This window comes from Scyliorhinus canicula, chromosome 15, assembly GCF_902713615.1.
Source record: "Scyliorhinus canicula chromosome 15, sScyCan1.1, whole genome shotgun sequence".
Lineage (NCBI taxonomy): Eukaryota > Metazoa > Chordata > Chondrichthyes > Carcharhiniformes > Scyliorhinidae > Scyliorhinus > Scyliorhinus canicula.
In genome coordinates this window covers 123,940,634-123,963,759 of record NC_052160.1, presented here as the reverse complement: position 1 = coordinate 123,963,759, position 23,126 = coordinate 123,940,634, and the positions used below count along the sequence as shown (strand labels likewise).

The 23,126-nt window shown below is 48.8% G+C and overlaps 1 protein-coding gene across 3 annotated transcripts in view; it reads left to right on the top strand.

The window, feature by feature from the left end:
* The first annotated feature begins 11,581 nt into the window (after positions 1 to 11,581).
* The window catches only part of LOC119979068 (complement receptor type 1-like), a 333,444-nt gene continuing 321,899 nt past the window's right edge, over positions 11,582 to 23,126 (top strand). For all 3 annotated transcript variants that reach the window (XR_005463633.1, XM_038821049.1, XM_038821050.1), the window contains exon 1: positions 11,582 to 11,740. Coding sequence is in view for 2 of the 3 variants with exons in the window: in XM_038821049.1 (XP_038676977.1) it covers positions 11,686 to 11,740 (55 nt within the window). In the remaining variant the exon portion in view is untranslated. The remainder of the gene's footprint in view (positions 11,741 to 23,126) is intronic.

Here is a 23,126-nt window from a genome sequence, read left to right as displayed (position 1 = left end):
GCCATTGGGGTACTCCACATACTCATATTGTGGGTTAGCGTGGAGCAGCTGGACCCTCTCGACCAATGGGTCCGATTTGTGTGCCCGCACGTGTTTCCGGAGCAGGATGGGTCCGGGGCAGCCAGCCAGGTCGGGAGCGGGGTCCCTGAGGAAGACTTCCTGGGGAAGACAAGAAGGCGTTCATGAGGAGTTTGATTTGTAGACGTGCAAAGTAGCGACCGGATGGAGTGGAGGGCGTCTGGGAGAACCTCTTGCCAGCGGGAGACTGGGAGATTTCTGGACCGTAGGGCCAGTAGGACAGTCTTCCAGACCGTACCGTTCTCCCTCTCGACTTGTTCGTTCCCCCGGGGGTTATAACTGGTCGTCCTGTTTGAGGCAATGCCCTTGCTGAGCAGGAATTGACGCAGTTCGGCACTCATAAAGGAGGACCCCCTATCGTTGTGTATGGAAGCGGGAAATCTGAACAGGGAGAAAATGCTGTGGAGGGCTTTTATAATGGTGGTTGTGGTCATGTCGGGGCAGGGGATGGCGAACGGGAAGCGGGAGTACTCGTCAGTCACATTGAGGAAGTACATGTTGCGGTTGGTAGAGGGGAGTGGGCCTTTGAAGTCCATGCTGAGGCAATCAAAGGGATGGGAAGCCTTTATCACATGCGCTTTTTCGGGGAGGTAGAAGTACGGCTTGCACTCCGCGCAGATGTGGCAGTTCCTCGTTACCATCCTGACCTCCTCGATGGAGTAGGGCAGGTTGCAGGTCTTAACAAAATGAAAGAAGCGGGTGACACCCGGGTGGCAGAGGTCCACATGGAGGGCTCGGAGGCGGTCCACTTGTGCGTTGGCACAGGTGCCGCGGGACAGGGCATCGGGAGGCTCGTTTAGCTTCCCAGGACGATACAAGATGTTGCAGTTGTAGGTGGGTAACTCGATCCTCCACTGTAAGATTATGTCGCTTTTTATCTTGCCCCTCTGTGCATTGTCAAACATGAAAGCCACTGACCGTTGGTCTGTGAGGAGGGTGAACCTCCTGCCGGCCAGGTAATGCTTCCAATGTCGACTGAGGACGGGGGATTTCGGAAGCATGGAGGGTACGGGAGAAGAAGGCCACGGGTCTGCCCGTTTGGTTGAGGGTGGCTGCCAGAGCTACGTCGGACGCGTCGCTCTCGACCTCGAAAGAGAGGGATTCGTCGATAGCATGCATCGTGGCCTTTGCGATATCTGCTTTGATGCGGCTGAAGGCCTGGCGGGCCTCCGCCGACAGGGGGAAAGTGGACGTTTGGATGAGAGGACGGGCTTTGTCGGCGTAGTTGGGGACCCACTTGGCGTAATACGAGAAAAACCCGAGGCAGCGCTTCAGGGCCTTGGAGCAGTGGGGGAGGGGGAGGTCCATCAGGGGGTGCATGCATTCCGGGTCGGGGCCTATCACTCCATTTCGCACTACATAGCCGAGGCTGGTTAGGCGGTCGGTGCTAAACACACATTTATCCTTGTTATAAGTCAAATTCAGGGGTTTTGCGGTTTGAAGGAATTTGCGGAGATTGGTGTCGTGGTCCTGCTGGTCGTGGCCGCAGATGGTGACATTATTGAGATACAGGAAGGTTGCCGGTAAACCGTATCGGTCGACCATTCGGTCCATCTCCCGTTGGAAGACCGAGACCCCGTTTGTGACACCGAAGGGGACCCTTAAAAAGTGGTAGAGCCTCCCGTCCGCCTCGAACACAGTGTACTTGCGATCGCTCGCGCGGATGGGGTGCTGGTGGTAGGCGGACTTGAGGTCCACCATGGAAAAAACCTTGCACTGTGCGATCCTGTTGACCAGGTCGGATATACGGGGAATAGGGTACGCGTCCAGCTGCGTAAACGTGTTGATGGTCTGACTGTAGTCTATGACCATCCTATTCTTCTCCCCGGTCTTTAGCACCAGAACTTGAGCTCGCCAGGGGCTGTTGCTGGCCTCGATGACCCCTTCCTTCAGGAGCCGTTGGACCTCAGACCTGATGAAGGCCCGGTCCTGGGCACTGTATCGTCTGCTCTTGGTGGGGACAGGTTTGCAATCCGGGGTGAGGTTTGCAAACAAGGATGGGGGATCGACCTTGAGGGTCGCAGGGCTGCAGACGGTGAGAGGAGGTATAGGGCCACCGAATTTAAATGTTAGGCTCTGGAGGTTAAAGCCTAACCCCAGGAGTGCGGCCGCGCAGAGGTGGGGGAGGACGCAGAGTCTGTAATTTTTAAACTCCCTCCCCTGGACCGTGAGGTCCGCAACACAATACCCCGTGCTCACCACTGAATGGGAGCCAGACGCCAGGGCGATTTTTTGCTTGACGGGCTAGACAGGGAGAGCGCAGCATCTTAAAATGGTAGGGTGTACAAAACTCTCCGTGCTCCCGGAGTCCAGTAGGCAAGTTGTTTTGTGCCCATTGAGCAGGACCTTTGTCGCCGCCGTAGAGAGGGTGCGGGGTCGAGACTGGTCCAGAGTGACTGAGGCGAGTCGTGGCAGAAAATCGGAGTTGTCATCGGGCGGTGCGTAGTCACCTGCTCCGGGGTCCTCGGAGCCGATCCAAGATGGCGGCGCCCATCAGTCGCACATGGCGGGGGGTGGACAAAATGGCGGCGCCCGTCCCCCGCATGTGTCGTCAGAGGCACAAGATGGCGGTGCCCAGAGGCCGCACGTGGCGTTGGGGGATGGGGGCAGAGAAGTTCGCAGGCCGCACGGGGCACTTGGAGAGAGAGAGGGGGAGTCCCGCGGTCGCTGCCCAGGGCCGCAGCAACTGCCTTGGCCTGGCAGACGGACAAAAAGTGGCCTTTCTTCCCGCAGCCCTTGCACGTTGCTGATCGGGCTGGGCAACGCTGTTGGGGGTGCTTCGCCTGGCCGCAAAAATAACAGCGGGGCCCAGCGGGTTTTTCAGGGCATCTTGCGGCGCAGGCCTGGGGTGAGTCCTAGTCTGTGGGGGAAAGGGAGGTTGAATTCCATGCTGCACGGGGGCTGCCGCGCGGTCGGCGGCGTATGAGCGGGTGTTTCTGTTCGTGACATCTAGGGATTTAGCAAGGGCCCGTGCCTCCGTGAGGCTCAATGTTTCCCTTTCTAACAGTCTCTGGCGGATCTGTGGGGACTGCATGCCCACAACAAAAGCGTCTCGGATGAGGAGTTCAGTGTGCTCAGTAGCAGACACTTGTGGGCAGCCGCAGTTCCTCCCCAGTACAAGGAGTGCACGGTAAAAATCATCCAGTGACTCACCAGGGATCTGCTGCCTCGAAGCCAGTAAGTGCCGAGCGTAGACTTGATTTACTGGCCGGATAAAGTGTCCTTTGAGCAGTACCATGGCTGCGTCGTAGTCGGCCGTGTCCTCGTTGAGCGTGTAGATGGTGGTGCCAATGCACGAGTGGAGGATGTGTAGCTTCTGCTCCCTCGTCGGTACGTTTTCCGCCATACTGAGCCAGCCAGTGCTTGAATGTGACTGATGCATTAGCTGCGTGGGGGCTAAGTCGTAGGCACTCCGGCTTGATGCGGAGCTCCATCCTTTAAAACTTGTAGATTAAATTGATGCGCGATCAATAACCACAGAAACAAATGAATAATCTGAATTGAAGGCTTTAATCTACAAGAGGTTTCCCCAGCAGCTTGAGTACAGAAAGAATGATGGCTGCTGGGAAACACGGGTTCTTAAACTCCGTCTCATGGGGCGGAGCTACCTTCATCTTGACCAATGAGAAAGCAACACTTGGGCCAATGAGCAGCGAGCCTTCTCCACCAATAGTAACTCACACTCCACAAGAATACTACCACAGGCTTTTTAGGATTGTGCAGAAAGATTACTTCGCTCCAGTAGTGATTTCACAAAGAAACGGGGATTTGGTATTTTGAAACAAAACTTTATTATTAACACAATACTGTATTAAATATTTAAAATCACACCCAAAATAGCTTACAATTACCCCTCAAATAATACTATTTAATACAGTGAATACAATATCCTTAATTACTATCGCTATTCCAATTAAACAACAAGAAAGGAAAAATATACAGTTCTCAATCCCAATGGCACAGATTAGTACTTGTTTTCCAGGTCAGATTTGGTTCCTGTTAGATTCTGGCTGTATGTCTTCAAAAAGCTTTTCAACTGGTTTATTTCGGCTTCCCCCTTGTCCTCAGACAAGTCTGCACTGCTTTAAAAGACCTTACTTGTGGCCTAAAGCGTTAGCCAGATTAGAACTCAACTCCAACGCTTCCTCCAAGCATCTGAATGCCTTACCTGCACCCAATAATGGCATTATCTCCCCAGGGATCCACTTAATCAACAACAGTGCATGAGCACATGCCTTTTACTCTGGTGAATTTTACCTCTGGCTCTTGAAAGCTTTCTGGTTTTGCAAAACAATATTCTTTTAAAAACATGACTACTGCAGTCAAACACGCTCTAACCCAGGCTCTTAACCCTCAAATTGCCGAATGTCTGTCATCCAATGTATCTAAAATCCTGCATTCATCACAAGACCAAAAAGCTATTTATCATAGCGTTCGATATATTTTAATGATGGGGCATCTACAACTCTCGAGGGTATTGAATTTCAAACATGCACAACTCTGTGAGCAGAGGAATGTCTCCTCATCCTCGTTCTAAATGGTTAACCTCTTATCCTGAGACCATTTCACTATATTCTAGATTCCCCAGCCAAGGGAAACAATCTCTCTGCTTACCCTTGTCAACCCACTTTGGAATCGTGTATTTTTCAGTGAGGTCACCTCTTACTTTTCTAAACTCCAGGGAACAAAGACACAATTTACTCAGTCATCCTAGGAACCAATCTAGTGAATCTTTGTTGCACCACCTCAAATACAAGTATATCCTTCCTCTAAAACTGCACACACTACTCCAGGCATGGTCTCACCAAAGCCCTGTGAAATGATAGCAATACTTTCTTATTCCTGTACTCCAATTCTCTTGCAATAAAAGCTTCCTAATTGCTTGCTGTATCTGCAATCATAGCCTTCTGTTTTGCTTGTAAGAGTACACAGTCAGTTCTTCTGAACATCAACATCTACACGTTTCAAGCCTTTAAAAAATTATTCTGCTTTTCTATTCTTATGACAAAAGTGAACAACCTCACACTTCCCCACTCACTTAACCCATCTACATCTCTTTTCAGCTTCTCTGTGTCCTCCTCACAGTTCAGCACAGATCTTTGCAGCTCTCCATTAGTCCCTACTTGAACACTTGTTCCCACTCTGTCTCCTGTCTGTTAATCGATCCTCTATCCTCTTCAGTTTTTACTTACCTCTCCAAGGGCACCTCAGGATGAAGGTGCTTCCTTTATCCCTTTGAAGTGTTTACATCCCTAGTAGACTGCAGAGTTGCATGCCCAATGATGGTCTGGATGGAAGCAGCTACATCAATCTGCCATCCTTAATCTTCTAGTTCTCATAGACTCCCTTCAATGCAGAAGGAGACCACCTGGCCCCTTGACTTTGCACTGGCCCTTCGAAAAAGCACCCTGTGATGCTATGCATAATGCAAGTTTATACATAATGTCATGTATGTCATCTGACCACTAGGTGGCATTGTAAACCCATCATGTGACCATGTGATTTGGGAGTTGGGAGTTGGTCGTGCTTGGAGATAAACGTATTTGTAGTAGTTCCACAATCGTTGTTTAGTGTTTGTTGTTTATTATTTCATTTATCCTAGTTATCTTACCATGCAATTCTTCTACGGTAAATTATTCTAAACTACATGTTCTGTAGTTCATCATACACTTCAGCCAGTCTAGAGAACATGACATGGTACCAGAATTAATGATTTAACGAAAACTTGAAGATTTTGAACAAAGAAATCCAAAACACTGATGATAACTCTGCAGGATAAGAAAATAAACAAACCTTTGCGACTAACCTTGCAAGCTACCGGCATCTTGCTCAACACGCGGTAAAACTTTGAAGCCTGGAATGGAAGGTATCAAGGCACCTCAACAGCTTTGATTTACCAGTAATGTCGCTGAAAATTGGAGGGTATTTAAGCAGCAGTTTAAACTTTATGTTGAAACTTTTAGTCTGCTGGCACAGACCGATGAGAGGTATATCGCATTGCTGCTCACCATAGAAACCATCCTATGGGGCTGCATCACAGCCTGGTATGGCAACTGCTCGGCCCAGGACCGCAAGAAACTTCAGAGAGTCGTGAATACCGCCCAGTCCATCACACAAACCTGCCTCCCATCCATTGACTCCATCTACACCTCCCGCAGCCCGGGGAAAGCGGGCAGCATAATCAAAGATCCCTCCCACCCGGCTTACTCACTCTTCCAACTTCCTCCATCGGGCAGGAGATACAGAAGTCTGAGAACACGCATTAACAGACTCAAAAACAGCTTCTTCCCCACTGTCACCAGACTCCTAAATGACCCTCTTATTGACTGACCTCATTAACACTACACCCTGTATGCTTCATCCAATGCCAGTGCTTATGTAGTTACATGTATATCTTGTGTTGCCCTGTTATGTATTAACTTTTATTCTCTTTTCTTCCCATGTACTTAATGATCTGTTGAGCTGCTTGCAGAAAAATCCTTTTCACTGTACCTCGGTACACGTGACAATAAACAAATCCAATCCAATCCAATCATTGTAGCAGGTTGGCAAGCAAATGAGATTTTCAATACTTTTGCATTTGAAAACGAGGCTGACAGCAAAACCTTCGAAGAAGTGCTTAAACAATTCGATCAGCATTGCTCTCCGAAAGAAACAAAGCCATTGAGTGCTATAAATTCTGTCCATACACCAGAACGTCCATTGAGTCTGCACCTAAGCCCTCACTTCCACCCTATCCCTGTAACCCAATAACAATTAATTCCACGGTCTATGCTAAGAAGCGTAATTAGGACTTAAGAACCTGCATGGATCCGTGGGATTTGAATCTTAATATTAAAAGGGAACACTACCCTATATCAAAAAGGGAGAAGATAACGTGTGAAATGGCAGGAGCAACCTCTTTCAGTAAATTGGACGCATCACAAGGCTTCTGGCAATTGAAGCTAGATAAAGAAAGCACAAAAATGTGAACATTCAACACACCCTTCGGGAGGTATTGTGTTTTATGGATGCATTTGGCAACATCTCGGCTTTGGAGATACTTCCTTGTGCCATGGAGCATATGGTTGAAGGAATCCCTGGGGTCCGTGTGTATGCGGATGATTATTATTTGGGGTTCAACTCGGGAAGAACATAATAAGCATCTGCTAAGGGCCCTAAAGATTTTCAGAAAAAACGGTCTGAAGTTAAACAGGGTGAAATGTCAAGTCGGGTGCATAGTATCACATTCCCAAGAGACAGGCTGGCCGTACAAGGGGCTCAGCCCGATCAAGACAAGATAAGGGCAATTCTACAGATGCCACGTCCTAGGGATAAAAAGCCAATTTTACCACCAAATTGGCAGCCAAAACAGCACATCTGAGGAAGACCATAAAGAAGGTGCAGCACTCCAGTGATCTGGCAAGCATGAAAAAGAATGGCAGGCGCTGCAGGGTTTGCTTACCACAGTGCCAGTGCTCACCTTTTCTGACCCAGCCAAGAGCACAAGAATTTCAACCAATGCATCACAGGATGGCTTAGAGGCGGTCCTGCCTCAGCAGAATCTGGAAGGCGATTCGCTGCCAGTGCGTATGGATCCAGGGCGATGTCCGACACTGACCAACGATAGGCACAAATTGAAAAAAAGTGTGTTGGGCTCATTAATGGACCAACAAAGTTACATGATTGTGTGTATGGGCTTCCAACTTTCATTGTGGAGACTGACCATAGGACTGGTCGCCATCATAAAAAAAAATCTTAGCGAGATGTCGCCGAGACTGTAACACGTTTTCATGAATTTGCAGCGGTATGATTTTGAATTAGTGTATACGCCGGGTAAACATCTTATGATGGCTGACACACTTTCGAGAGCTACTGGTACTGAGGAATCACATGAAGACGTACAGGTCCACGTTAACATGGTGACAGAGTGTCTGCCAGTCTCTGACAATAAGTCAAAGGTCATTAGAGAAGAAACTAAGAAGGACCCAATGTTGCAGAAAATTATAAAGAACATCCATGAAGGATGGCCCAAAGGATCATGTTCTAGTTTCTACAATATTTGAGCAGAATTAAGTGGCGTTAACAGATTTATGTTGTGAAATCAATGGATTATGATTCCACAGGCATTGCCATCAATGATCCTCATCAAGTGGCGTGAAGGGCACTTAGGGATGGAAAATTGCAAGAGGAGATCCAGGGAGACAGTCTATTGGCCGAGGATCAACCGGGACATCGAATTGGTGGTGGACAGCTGTGAAACATGCCAAAGAATTTGGCGCATGCAGAACAAGGAACCAATGCAGATGGGCGAGACAGTCACTACTGTCAGAAGGTTGACGTGGACCATTTTCATTTCAATAGAAAGGAGTATCTTCTGGTCATAGACTATTTCTCGAACTACCCAGAGATAGCGCAGTTGACAAATTCAATGGCAAGATGTGTTATCAAGAATGTCAAAGAATTATTTGCGTGACATGGCATTTCAGATGCGGTCATGAGCAATACTGATCCTTGTTTTGTCTGCAATGAATAGACGGAATGTGCGCGGTAATATGATTTCCGGCATGTAACTTCCAGCCCGCATTACCCTCAGTCGAATGGCAAGCTGGAAAGAGCTATTGTCAAACAACCCTTAAAGAAAGCACTCGACAATTGTGAGGATACATATGTTGAGCTCCTCCGCTATTGTTTGGCACAGCTAGTCAATAGCCTCTCGCCTGCTCAAATGTTAACGAACAGGAAACTACTCATGACTCTACCTTGTTTTCCTAATGAGCCCATGAACCACTCATTAGCGACACAATTGAGCTCTCAGAAAAAGAGGCAGAAGGGGTTCTATGATAGGCCTGTCAAAAGGCTTCAACCTCCGCAGTCGGAGGATACGGTGAGAGTAGAAGACTCCAAAGGCAATAGATGGTCTAAACAGGCAAAGGTACTGCCACCAGCCAGTCCAAAATCATACCTTGCTTGACGGATGAAGGTGTTGTTTTGAGATGGAAGAGAAGAGCTTTGCTCAAAGGACGGCAACGAGGGGCTGTTTAGCACACTGGGCTAAATCGCTGGCTTTGAAAGCAGACCAAGGCAGGCCAGCAGCACGGTTCGATTCCCGTAACAGCCTCCCTGAACAGGCGCCGGAATGTGGCGACTAGGGGCTTTTCACAGTAACTTCATTGAAGCCTACTCGTGACAATAAGCGATTTTCATTTTTCATTTCATTTCATTTGTGATGCAACCACCAGAAGAAGCATACAATGGTCCTAAAACATCGGAAGTTCATACAGAACCAACACAACAAGAGGAGGAACCAATGCAACAAGAGGATGCTACATCAGCATATGAACAACATCATTCACAAATGACAAATAGAACATAGAACATAGAACAGTACAGCACAGAACAGGCCCTTCGGCCCTCGATGTTGTGCCGAGCAATGATCACCCTACTTAAACCCACGTAACCCGTATACCCGTAACCCAACAATCCCCCCATTAACCTTACACTACGGGCAATTTAGCATGGCCAATCCACCTAACCCGCACATCTTTTTGGACTGTGGGAGGAAACCGGAGCACCCGGAGGAAACCCACGCACACACGGGGAGGACGTGCAGACTCCACACAGACAGTGACCCAGCCGGGAATCGAACCTGGGACCCTGGAGCTGTGAAGCATTGATGCTAACCACCATGCTACCGTGAGGCCCCAAATATTAAACAAAATGAAGAGCCTGTGCTAGTTGAGCAAACACTGAGAAAATCCACAAGAATAAGGCACAAGCCGAAAGGCTGAACGTGTAACAGACTGTAAAGCAAAACAAAAAATATATGAACATGTAAATAGCTAAGCATGTTGAAATGTAAAATGTAATTTAATGTTTGTAAATAATTTTCTTTTACAAAGGAAGGTGGATGGGCAGCACGGTGGCACAATGGTTAGCACTGCTGCTTTACGGCGCCGAGGTCCAAGGTTCGATCCCAGCTCTGGGTCACTGTCTATATGGAGTTTGCACATTCTCCCCGTGTTTGCGTGAGTTTCGCCCCCACAACCCAAAGATGTGCAGGCTAGGTGGATTGGCCACGCTAAATTGCCCCTTAATTGGAAAAAAATTAATTGGGTACTCTAAATTAAAAACAAACCCAAAGGAATGGGGATGTGATGATATGCATAATGCAAGTTTGCACATAATATTATGCAGACCTCTGACCACTAGATGGCATTGTAAGCCCATCACATGACCATGTGATCTGGGAGTTGGTCGTGCTAGGATATAGATGTATTTGCAATGGTTCCACACTAGTTGTTTGGTGTTAATTGTTTATTATTTTAGTTATCCTAGTTATCTTATCACGCAGATAAATTACAATAAATTATTTTAAACTAAATATTCTGTAGTGCATCATTCACTTTGGCCAGTCTAGAGAATATGACACAACCTACCTGGGCTCACTCCTCCACCCTATCCCCATGATCCCACCTATCCTGCACATCTCTGAGCACGAACGGAAAATTCAGCATGGCCAATGCACCTAACCTGCACATCTTTGGACGGAAACACACGCAGACCTGTGGAGAATGTGCAAATACCACACAGACAGTCACCCAAGGCCGGAATTGAACCCGGGTCCTTGGTGCTGTGAGGCAGTATTGCCACGGTGTCACCTTTGATGCCAGGTGACTGGAGAATTGCAACTGTTACTTCCATATTCCAAAATAGGTATGGGATAAATCCAGCAATTACATTTTGATCTCAATGATGGGAAAGCTTTTGGGAATCACGGTAGCACAAGTGGATAGCACTACGGCTTCACAGCACCAGGGTCCCAGGTTCAATTCCCGGCCGGGTCACTGTCTGTGCGGAGTCTGCACCTTCTCCCAGTGTCTGTGTGGGTTTCCTCCGGGTGCTCCGGTTTCCTCCCACAGTCCAATGGCGTGCAGGTTAGGTGGATTGGCCATGATAAATTGCCCTTAGTGTCCTAAAAGGTTAGATGGGGTTATTAGGTTACGGGGATAGGGTGGAAGTGAGGGCTTAGGTGCAGACTCAATGGGCCGAATGGCCTCCTTCTGCACTGTATGTTCCATGTTCTTGCAGAATGGATAATCCAGAACAAAATTGCCAGTGACTTTTTACAAATGAGGATGAAGCATGGATTTCAGGGTAACTGGTGTTGAACGAATTTGCTTTTCGTGAAGGGTTGATGGCCGTAATGTGGTGTACATGGCTTTCCAAAGTTCAAAATACACTCTTACATCCAGGAAGTGGTTCTCAGCTGCAGGGAGTGGTTTTGGAAAATCACCTCTATACTTTTTTCAGGGCAGGCTGGGCAAGCACAGGAAGGAGGTGGTAAAGCTATTGAGGGTTCTGGCCATAAGAGTCAGGAGCTGCCAGCTGCCCTGTGCAGACCGCCTCGGCGGGTTGCGAGCGCGCAGGCGCGGCAGCTCTCGGGAAATGGCGGGAAGTTTCCGGCACGAGGACGGTGAAAATCCAACGGAAAATTAACGGACACGGAGAGACTGAGTGATCAATAAAATAGCCGCAAGGACATTGTGGAGTTTTCTTTACATTTTCCGCCCCCCGGCGGAGGGAAAATTTTCCCCCGAAACGTTAAAAGATCGAGAGAATTGGGGGATGTCAGGGAGGCTGATCCTCGCTCTAACGGCCGCCTGGGTGGCCCAGGTCACGGGTAAGCAGCTGCCCCGACTCTTTATAGCTGCATCCGAGATGTTTTCAGATCAGTGAAGGGGCAGGTTTACCGCAGGTTTACTGTTAGCGTCTGAATGGGACAGAGCAGCTCAGCCCTCTGCACACAGTGTAGAGTTTGGTATTAATGCAAATAGGATAGAGCAGCTCAGCTCTTGTAGACTGTAGAGTTTGTTATTGCTATAATGTCACTGGGTCCAGCCCTCTGTACACAGTGTAAGGTTTGGTTTTAATGTCAATGGGACAGAGCAGCTCAGCCCTCTGTACAGAATGTAGAGTAGTCATTTTCAAACTCGGGGTGTCGACCTGCCAGGTGGGTTGCGGGCAAGTTGTCGAGAAATGTCCAACGGCCGCGACGGGCTTTTCAAAACGCCAGCCTCGAGCATAGTCAAAATGCTGGCTATGTGTGCCCCCTCAGCAGTGCACAGGCCTGGACCCTGTGAAGCACTCTCTGCTCCTGACTTCAGCATACTGACCCTGGAGCAGATTCTTTTAAAAAAATCAATGGCGTCTTCTCTCCAGAAGCGGTGGCAGAGAGCAGGTCACGTGCCCTGGATGCCGATGCCATGTGTAGTGGGCGCGATAAAAATTTCTCCATTTTGTAGCTGCCAGCAGAGCTGGTGTGAGCCCCAGAGCCTCTGATGAACAACCTATTAAGAAGAATCTGAAATCAGGAACAAAGCAGCGTAAAGATGATTTCTTCAGGTATGGATTTATTAATTGTGCCACTGCAAATCAGGATGCAAAGCTCATGTGTGTTATATGCAGGGAAATACTGACGGATGACAGTTTAAAACTCTCAAAACTTCAAATTTATTTGAAAACTAACCATGGCGAGTTCTAGGACAAAGCTCTTGATTCTTTTCAATGGATGCAGTGAGAACTGAAAGCATCAACTGAAGTCCTCAGCAGAAATGTAGCACATAATTGGGGACTCTTCTTCCGAGGTAGTATGGGCTGAGGTTATAAACAGGAAAGGAGAGGTCACCCTGTTGGGAGTTTTCTATAGGCCACCTAATAGTTCTAGGGATGTAGAGGAAAGGATGGCGAAGATGATTCTGGAAAAGAGCGAAAGTAACAGGGTAGTTGTTATGGGAGACTTTAACTTTCCAAATATTGACTGGAAAAGATATAGTTCGAGTACATTAGATGGATCGTTCTTTGTACAATGTGTGCAGGAGGGTTTCCTGACACAATATGTTGACAGGCCAACAAGAGGCGAGGCCACATTGGATTTGGTCTTGGGTAATGAACCAGGCCAGATGTTAGATCTGGAGGTAGGTGAGCACTTTGGAAACAGTGACCACAATTCGGTGACCTTTACGTTAGTGATGGAAAGGGATAAGTATACCCCGCAGGGCAAGAGTTATAGCTGGGGGAAGGGCAATTATGATGCCATTAGACATGACTTAGGATGTGTAGGTTGGAGAAGTAGGCTGCAAGGGTTGGGCACACTGGATATGTGGAGCTTGTTCAAGGAACAGCTATTGCATGTTCTTGATAAGTACGTACCAGTCAGGCAGGGAAGAAGGGGTCGAGCAAGGGAACCGTGGTTTACCAAAGAAGTGGAATCTCTTGTTAAGAGGAAGAAGGAGGCCTATGTGAAGATGAGGCGTGAAGTTTCAGTTGGGGCGCTTGATAGTTACAAGGAAGCGAGGAAGGATCTAAAGAGAGAGCTAAGACGAGCAAGGAGGGGACATGAGAAGTCTTTGGCAGGTAGGATCAAGGAAAACCCAAAAGCTTTCTATAGGTATGTCAGGAATAAAAGAATGACTAGGGTAAGAGTAGGGCCAGTCAAGGACAGTGGTGGGAAGTTGTGTGTGGAGGCTGAGGAGATAAGCGAGATACTAAATGAATACTTTTCGTCAGTATTCACTCAGGAAAAAGATAATGTTGTGGAGGAGAATGCTGAGACGCAGGCTATTAGAGTAGATGACATTGAGGTGCGTAGGGAAGAAGTGTTGGCAATTCTGGACAAGGTGAAAATAGATAAGTCCCCGGGGCCTGATGGGATTTATCCTAGGATTCTCTGGGAAGCCAGGGAAGAGACTGCTGAGCCTTTGGCTTTGATTTTTATGTCATCATTGGCTACAGGAATAGTGCCAGAGGACTGGAGGATAGCAAATGTGGTCCCTTTGTTCAAGAAGGGGAGTAGAGATAACCCCGGTAACTATAGACCGGTGAGCCTCACGTCTGTTGTGGGTAAAGTCTTGGAGAGGATCATAAGAGATACGGTTTATAATCATCTAGATAGGAATAATATGATTAGGGATAGTCAGCATGGTTTTGTGAAGGGTAGGTCATGCCTCACAAACCTTATCGAGTTCTTTGAGAAGGTGACTGAATAGGTAGACGAGGGTAGAGCAGTTCATGTGGTGTATATGGATTTCAGTTAAGCGTTTGATAAGGTTCCCCACGGTTGTCTATTGCAGAAAATACGGAGGCTGGGGATTGAGGGTGGTTTAGAGATGTGGATCAGAAATTGGCTAGTTGAAAGAAGACAGAGGGTGGTGGTTGATGGCAAATGTTCAGAATGGAGTTCAGTTACAAGTGGCGAACCACAAGGATCTGTTCTGGGGCCGTTGCTGTTTGCCATTTTTATAAATGACCTCGAGGAGGGCACAGAAGGTTGGGTGAGTAAATTTGCAGACGACACTAAAGTCGGTGGAGTTGTAGACAGTGTGGAAGGATGTTGCAGGTTACAGAGGGACATAGATAAGCTGCAGAGCTGGGCTGAGAGGTGGCAAATGGAGTTTAATGTAGAGAAGTGTGAGGTGATTCACTTTGGAAAGAATAACAGGAATGCGGAATATTTGGCTAATGGTAAAATTCTTAGCAGTGTGGATGAGCAGAGGGATCTCGGTGTCCATGTACATAGATCCCTGAAAGTTGCCACCCAGGTTGATAGGGTTGTGAAGAAGGCCTATGGTGTGTTGGCCTTTATTGGTAGAGGGATTGAGTTCCGGAGCCATGAGGTCATGTTGCAGCTGTACAAAACTCTGGTACGGCCGCATTTGGAGTAATGCGTACAGTTCTGGTCGCCTCATTATAGGAAGGACGTGGAAGCTTTGGAACGGGTGCAGAGGAGATTTACCAGGATGTTGCCTGGTATGGAGGGAAAATCTTATGAGGAAAGGCTGATGGACTTGAGGTTGTTTTCGTTAGAGAGAAGAAGGTTAAGAGGTGACTTAATAGAGGCATACAAAATGATCAGAGGGTTAGATAGGGTGGACAGTGAGAGCCTTCTCCCGCGGATGGAGGTGGCTAGCACAAGGGAACATAGCCTTAAATTGAGGGGTAATAGATATAGGACAGACGTCAGAGGTAGGTTTTTTACACAAAGAGTGGTGAGGCCGTGGAATGCCCTGCCTGCAACAGTAGTGAACTCGCCAACATTGAGGGCATTTAAAAGTTTATTGGATAAGCATATGGATGATAATGGCATAGTGTAGGTTAGATGGCCTTTAGTTTTTGACTTCCCAAGTCGGTGCAACATCGTGGGCCGAAGGGCCTGTACTGCGCTGTATCATTCTATGTTCTATGTTCTATAATGACAAAGCAAATGAGATCGTGAGGACCAAGCAGGCTCACCTATCATGTTAAAGGTAAGCAAAAATGGTGGGTGTGATGTTCAGGCAGCGTGGGCTGCAAGGCCACCCGGTGTGGGTCCCGAAGGTTGTCTGATGTGGGTCTCGAAGGATGGCCAGTTAGTAAAAACAGGTCTCAGGCAAAAAAGGTTGAATGACACTGTGTAGGGTTTGGTATTAATGTCAATGGGATAGAGCAGATCTGCACTGTGACTGCACTGTAGGGTTTAACATTAATGTCAATGGGATAAAGCGGCTCTTCCCTCTGTACAGTGTCTCATTTCTTATTATTGTCAATGGGATAGAACACTTCTGTCCTCTGTACACATTGTAGGATTTGGTATTAATGTCAGTGGGATAGAGCAGCTCTTCACTATGTACACTGTAAGGGTTGGTCAGTTAATGTAAACTTATTTGTGACACTAATAAAGATTATTATTTTAGAGCAGGTCTGCCCTCTGTACACAGTGAAGTGTTAAGGCCTCCTGGGCAATCGCACCGTCAATTCCCTCCCACTTGACCCAGAATTGCAACATAATAAAATTTTAAAAATATTTTTTAGAAAAACACCCTAAGTGTTTGGCCTTTGGCTGCCCAATAGCTACAGTTACTGGGTTTGTAAATTATACGCAATTGATTTTATTAATAACAATAACTACAATGAAATATACAGCAAATTTAATGGTTAACTATTATCTCATTGTTAACCCATTCCCGACCGAAGGCAAACAAACACAGGGGAGCAGAGGGGGTGTACAATAATAATTAAAAGGATAAGAGACTTTGAGCGTAATATAATGGAAATCAAACAGAGTCCCTTGTAGGGCGCGTGTCACTGGGTGTTTCCTGGCATTAGCAGTGCCGAAAATGACCCTGCTATTAAATGGGACTCTGCTTCATTTCTGGGCCTCGGCCAATGACGCCCTGCCAAGGCCTCAAATCATCCCATTTCCTGCACTAATTGCTCTGCTCGCTAGTGAAAGAAGAGATCGGGGTGCCATTTTTAATGGTGCCCCAATCTCTGAACCCCTCACCACGGCCTCTAGACACCGCCAATGCCCTAACTTACCAATGAGGGAGGCCTTAAAGCCTCCCCGCACGTCACCTCATAATAGCAGGGAACACCTGGGTCTGGTATCTGGCATGGGCAATATGCTACCAGGGCACCTTGGCGCTGCCAGCCTGGAACCATGGTAGTGCCCCTGCCAATCTTGTTAGATTGTGCAAGGTGTAACAAAGCTGTTAAATCTTGTGAGAGACCTATCACGTGATTTAACGGCCTTGTTGCAGTGAGTCGGATGCGGCGAGGCCAGTAGATCACAGCCCATTTCATAGAATCATAGAATTTACAGTGCAGAAGGAGGCCATTCAGCCCATCAAGTCTGCACCAGCCCTTGGAAACATCACCCTACTTAAGCCTCACACCCCCACCCTATCCCCTTTATCCCCGTAACCCAGTAACCCCACCTAACCTTTTTGGACACTAAGGGCAATTTAGAATGGCCTATCCAACTAATCTGCACAACTTTGGACTATGGGAGGAAACTGGAGCGCCCGGATGAAATCCACGCACACAGAGGGAGAACGTGTAGACTCCACCCAGATTATGGTCTTCGAGCATTCCATCCTTCCATTTAGGTTTTCAGTTTGAGGTTTCTGCATTCCGTTTGTAATGGTTTTCACTGTAGATTCATTCAGGTCTCTGCAGTTTCTGAAATACAGCAGTTATGCAGCTTTTCTGGCGAAAAAAAACAAGAGAGAAAGAGAGAGAGCAGCTTCTTTCCACTGAGAGTGTCCAGAACTCCAACTGTCCTTCCTTGGTTCTCTGAAAAGAATCATCCCACCCGGACTGGTTCCAATCACCGCCTGTTATTGGGCAGAATACGGCCTTTTGGCTAATTCATTGGCCATCAGGCAACCAATCAGAGTCCCACCAATCTCTCAGGTGCCGAAAAGTTTGAGTTCTGCTGTCCGAAGGTGAGCACAGTTCGCTTTTGTAACTTTTGAATTCCTCATCCCTTGCTCGACTTAAAGGTGTATGTCCATTAAGCATCCATGGATCATAATGATAACAGCAAAAATAAAGGGTCAAATAGGCCTTCTCATATCTTCCTAGAGGATTGAAACATCAGGGCACGGACATTTCATTATGAGCTATCAAGACGTAAATTACAAGCAAATATGCATTCATCCATACCCATTATATAAATTCCCTTCCCAGTCTCTATTTTGGTAACTAGTCAGCCTTTACACACATGACAAAGCATCCACAATCACATAATTATTTCTGGAGATGCATACAATTTTAATATTGAACTATTGTAATAAAACTCCAATTGAATAATCTTGCGTTCTGGGTTTTAAACTTTTCTATAAATGAAAGAGGAATATGGCCTGTATAAACTAAATTTTGTTTATTGTCATGCAGAACATATACTTCAAAGTGCTGTTGGGCTAGTAACAATGCTAAGGGTTCCTTTTCAGTGGTGGAATACCTCTTTTGGCATGGACTTGGTTTAAAAAAAAAATATCCCTCTCTATTGGTCTCCATATTGCTGCATTATTGTCTTGTAATAGCAAGTATCCCTATCCCCAGGTCACAGGCATCTGTGGCCATTTACAATGGTAAGGTAAAGTCCGGATGTCCTGCACCAGTTCGCTTATTCATATGGGCTTTGTGGTGGTCGGTATTAGGGGTATTACGATACCTTGGACAATACTGTAAGACCATTGGTGTGGGGAAGTACCTGAGACTGCTGTATCATTGGTGAAGCCTGCCTGCTGGTTTCGCCCAGTAAGGCAGAGTATAAGAGCCAGTGTCTCCCCAGCAGCTGTGTTCTGTACCTGTGCTGCTGGGGCAAACATCTAGTACAATAAAGCCTTCAATTGTCATCCAATCTCACTTCTGGAGTCATTGATCGAGCATCAATTTATTGTACTAGAGTTTAAAGAATGGAGCTCCGAATCAAGCCGGAGTGTCTGCAACTCAGCCCCCACGCGGCAAACGCAACAGCAACCTTCAAACACTGGCTGGCGAACTTCAACGAGTACCTCAGGACGGCCACAGCTACACCCACAGAGGACCAGAAGATGCAAGTTCTTCACCTGAGGATGAGCCCAGAGATCTACACCCTCATCAAGGATGCGGAGAACTTCGAGGCCGCCATGGCCCTGTTGAAAGGACACTATATTCGCCCAGTGAATCAGGTCTACGCCCGACATCTGCTAGCGACGAGGCGGCAAATCCCCGGGGAATCACTGGAGGACTTCTACCGTGCACTCCTGGTGTTAGATAGGAACTGTGACTGCCCACAAGTTTCAGCCAGCAACCACACAGAACTTCTGATCCGGGACGCACTCGTTGTAGGTATACTGTCCTCCCAAATCCGCCAGCGGCTGCTAGAAAAAGAGACACGCAGCCTCAAGGTGGCACAGGCCCTTGCTATCTCCATGGATGTAGCCTCCCGAAACGCCCGGGAATATGTCCCCGACCGCGCGGCAGCCCCTTGTGCAGCGTGGAACCCCCCCAAGGCCGACTCCGATGCATCCCCCATCCCCCGCAGTCTTGTGCGGCACGACTACCAGGCAACCCCGGGAGATCCCGCTGCTATTTTTGCGGGCAAGCCAAGCACCCCCGGCGGCTTTGCCCGGCCCGCTCCTCTACCTGCAAAGGGTGCGGCAAAAAGGGTCATTTCGTGGCGGTATGCCAGGCCCGGGCGGTCGCTGCGGTCTCCGGGAGCGAAATGGGACCGCTATCTCAACCTTCTTCACGAGCCACGTGCGGCCAGCGGGTGCCGCCATCTTCCTTTCCCAGAGCCACGTGTGGGCCTGGGCGCCACGATCTTGCTCCTCAGGGACCACGTGCGACAGATGGGCACCGCCATCTTGCACATCCCCAGCCATGTGCGACCAGTGGGCACCGCCATCTTGGCTGGAGTCTCAGGACCCCGATTCGGATGACTATTCATCGCCCGAAGAAAATTTCCAGCTTTTGCCACGACTTGCCTCGGTGACCCTGGACCAGTCTCGGTCCCGAACGCTCGCGACCGCGACGACGACTGTGCTCATCAGTGGGCATAAATCATCCTGCCTGATCGACTCCGGGAGCACAGAGAGCTTCATACACCCCAACACGGTAAGGCGCTGTTCTCTTCCGATCAACCCAGTTAATCAAAAAATCTCCCTGGCCTCCAGGTCTCACTCTGTAGAGATCAAAGGGTTCTGTGTACGAATCTCATGGTCCAGGGAAGGGAATTAAAAAATTTCCCCCTCTACGTCCTCCCTCACCTCTGCGTGGCCACGCTCCTAGGGTTAGACTTCCAATGTAACCTCCAAAGTTTAACTTTTAAATTCGGCGGCCCTATACCCTCCCTCACTGTCTGCAGCCTCGCGACCCTCAAGGTCGAGCCGCCTTCCCTTTTTGCAAACCGGAAGTCCAGCGGTTACTGAAGGAAGGCATTATCGAGGCTCGCAACAGCCCCTGAAGAGCTCAAGTAGTGGTTGTAAAGACCGGGAAGAAGCATAGTCAGACCATCAACAGGTATACGCAGCTCGACACGTACCCTCTCCCCCGCATATCTGATTTGTTCAACCAGATTGCACAATACAAGGTCTTTTCCATGGTGGATCTCAAGTCCGCCTACCACCGGCTCCCCATCCGCCCTAGCGATCGCAAATACATAGCATTCGAAGCAGATGGGCGGCTCTTCCACTTCCTAAGTGTTCCCTTCGGTGTCACCAATGGAGTCTCGGTCTTCCAACGGGAGATGGACCGAATGGTTGACCGGTACTGTTTGCTGGCCACGTTTCCGTACCTCGATAACGTCACCATCTGCGGCCATGACCAGCAGGATCGTGACACCAACCTCCATAAATTCCTCCATTCCGCAAAAATCCTTAACCTAACTTACAACAAGGACAAATGCATGTTCAGCACCGACTGTCTAGCCATCCTTGGCACCTAGTCCATGATGGAGTCATAGGCCCAGATCCTGAACGCATGTGCCCCCTCATGGAGTCCCCCTCCCACACTGCTCCAAGGCCCTGAAACGCTGCCTGGGATTTTTTTCATATTATGCCCAGTAGGTCCCCAATTATGCAGACAAGGCCCGCCCACTAATCCAATCTACGGTTTTTACCCTGTCGGCAGAGGCCCGCCAGGGCTTCAGCCGCATCAAAGCGGACATTGCAAAGGCTACGATGCACGCATTCGATGAATCCCTTCCCTTCCCAGTCGAGACGTAGCTCTGGCGGCCACCCTCAACCAAGCGGGCAGACCCGTGGCTTTCTTCTCACGCACCCTCCACGCTTCAGAAATCTGCCATTCCTCAGTTGAAAAGGAGGCCCAAGCCATAGTAGAAGCTGTGCAGCACTGGAGGCATTACCTGGCCGGCAGGAGATTCACTATCCTCACTGACCAACAGTCGGTCGCTTTCATGTTCGATAATGCACAGCGGGGCAAGATAAAGAACGATAAGATCTTACGGTGGAGGATTGAACGCTCCACCTACAACTATGAGATCTTGTATCGTCCCGGGAAGCTAAACGAGCCTCCTGATGCCCTATCCCGTGGCACGCACAACGCACAAGTGGACCGACTCCGGGCCCTCCATGAGGGATTCTGCCATCCGGGAGTCACTCGATTCTTCCATTTCATCAAGACCCGCAACCTGCCCTACTCCAGGAGGTCAGGACCGCCACCAGGAACTGCCAAATCTGTGCGGAGTGCAAGCCGCATTTCTACAGGCCAGTGAAAGTGCACCTGATAAAGGCTTCCCATCCCTTTGAACGCCTCAGTGTGGACTTCAAAGGGCCCTTCCCCTCCACCGACCGCAACATGTACTTCCTGAACGTGATTGACGAGTACTCCCGGTTCCCATTTGCCATCCCCTGCCCCGACGTGACCGCAACCACCATTATAAAAGCCCTCCACAGTATCTTTACACTGTTCGGTTTCCCCGCCTACATACACAGCGATAGGGGGGCCCTCCTTTATGAGCGTCAAACTGCGTCAATTCCTGCTCAGCAAGGGCATTGCCTCAAGTAGGATGACCAGTTACAACCCCCGGGGGAACGGACAGGTAGAGAGGGAGAACGGAACGGTCTGAAAGACCGTCCTACTGGCCCTATGGTCCAGGAATCTCCCAGTCTCCCGCTGGCAGGAGGTCCTTCCTGATGCTCTCCACTCCATCCGATCACTGCTGTGTACCACGACCAACCAAACACCTCACGAACATCTCCTTGTCTTCCCTAGGAAGTCCTCCTCCGGGACCTCACTCCCGACCTGGCTGGCAGCTCCTGGACGCATCCTGCTCCGCAGACACTGCCCTAATGTGGCAGGGGGATGGGAACCAATGCAGGAAGTCAGAAGGTAGTAAAACAGGGACAGAAACAAAAGGCAGTAAGGGGGAAAGTGTAAGGCAGAGGAGCCATAGTCAAAAATCAAAAAGGGCGACAGTGAAAGGTACAGTGACTGAGGGAAGCTCAGTGAATAGGCCCAGTAATACTGAAAGGAATAAAACAGGAAGTAAAAACATAAATGGTAAGCGACGCGGCAGGTTGTTACATGAAGACAAGGGTTCAACAACAAGGAAAATTAGGAGAAAAGTTAAGAGGAAATATAACTTAGGAGAGGTGACTGATCAAGGTGTTAAGATTCAAAACCGAGGTATAAAAGCCAACATAAGTGTACTTTACCTGATGCTCGTAGTATTCGGAATAAGGTAAATGAGTTGATGGCGCAAATCATCGTGAATGACTATGATTTGGTGGCCATTACTGAAACATGGTTAAAGGATGGTCACGACTGGGAGTTAAATATCCAAGGGTATTGTGGTGAATTATATACCTCGTAATTCACACTGTATTACCTTACATGTATTGTGTCCTTGTGGGCTCTGTATACGAGCCGTTGGCGGCTCTGCCCACAGGGGGAGATGAGGAGTTTGTACTGGGCTCCACCCTTGGCTCCGCCAATGGCTCCTCCCATTAACCGGAAGTATAAAGCACTGCAGTCGTAAGCCTGCTCTCAGTTCCTCTCGTCGCAGGCAGGCTCAGTTGTAAGACTATTAAAACCACTGTCCGTGATGTATACGTGGCAGGGCTCAGGTCCAACTATGTGCACCAACGGTTGTTTGAGAAAGGGGCCCAGAACTTGGAGGACACTGTAGAGTTAGCTACAACCATGGAGGTCTCGTTCCGCAGCCTCACCTCGTTCCCCGCGGACCAAGCGACCCCATCATGGGCCCCCGACCAGCGACTGCCCCAGGCCTGCGCCGCACAGCCACCCACCCATTACGTAGCACCAGCGTGCCATTTTTGTGGGTAGCCCCAACACCCACGGCAGCACTGCCCGGCCTGCAACGCGACCTGCAGCAGCTGCGGTCGCAAAGGACACTATGCCCGGGTATGCCTAGCAAAGAAAACCCCTACTCCAAACTCTCCCACAGTCCAGAGCACTCGCTTCCCAAACTCACAGGCCCGCAGGCCCCGTAATGCTGCAGCCTGTATGCCGACTCCGCCCCCACCCGACGTGTGCGACTCATGGGGACCACCATCATGGCAACCCTCCTCCACGCAGCCGGCCACGTGCGACTCATGGGGGCCACCATCTTGGACACCATCTTCCTCGCCGCCCGCCACGTGCGATCCACGGGGCGACCATCTTGGGCTCCATCCTCTGCAACCTCTGAAACTCATCTTGAAGACTACGACCTCAGCGGACAGTCATCACGGGGTCACTCCAGCACAGCTGATCAGGCCGCCGACTACCTGCAACTCAGC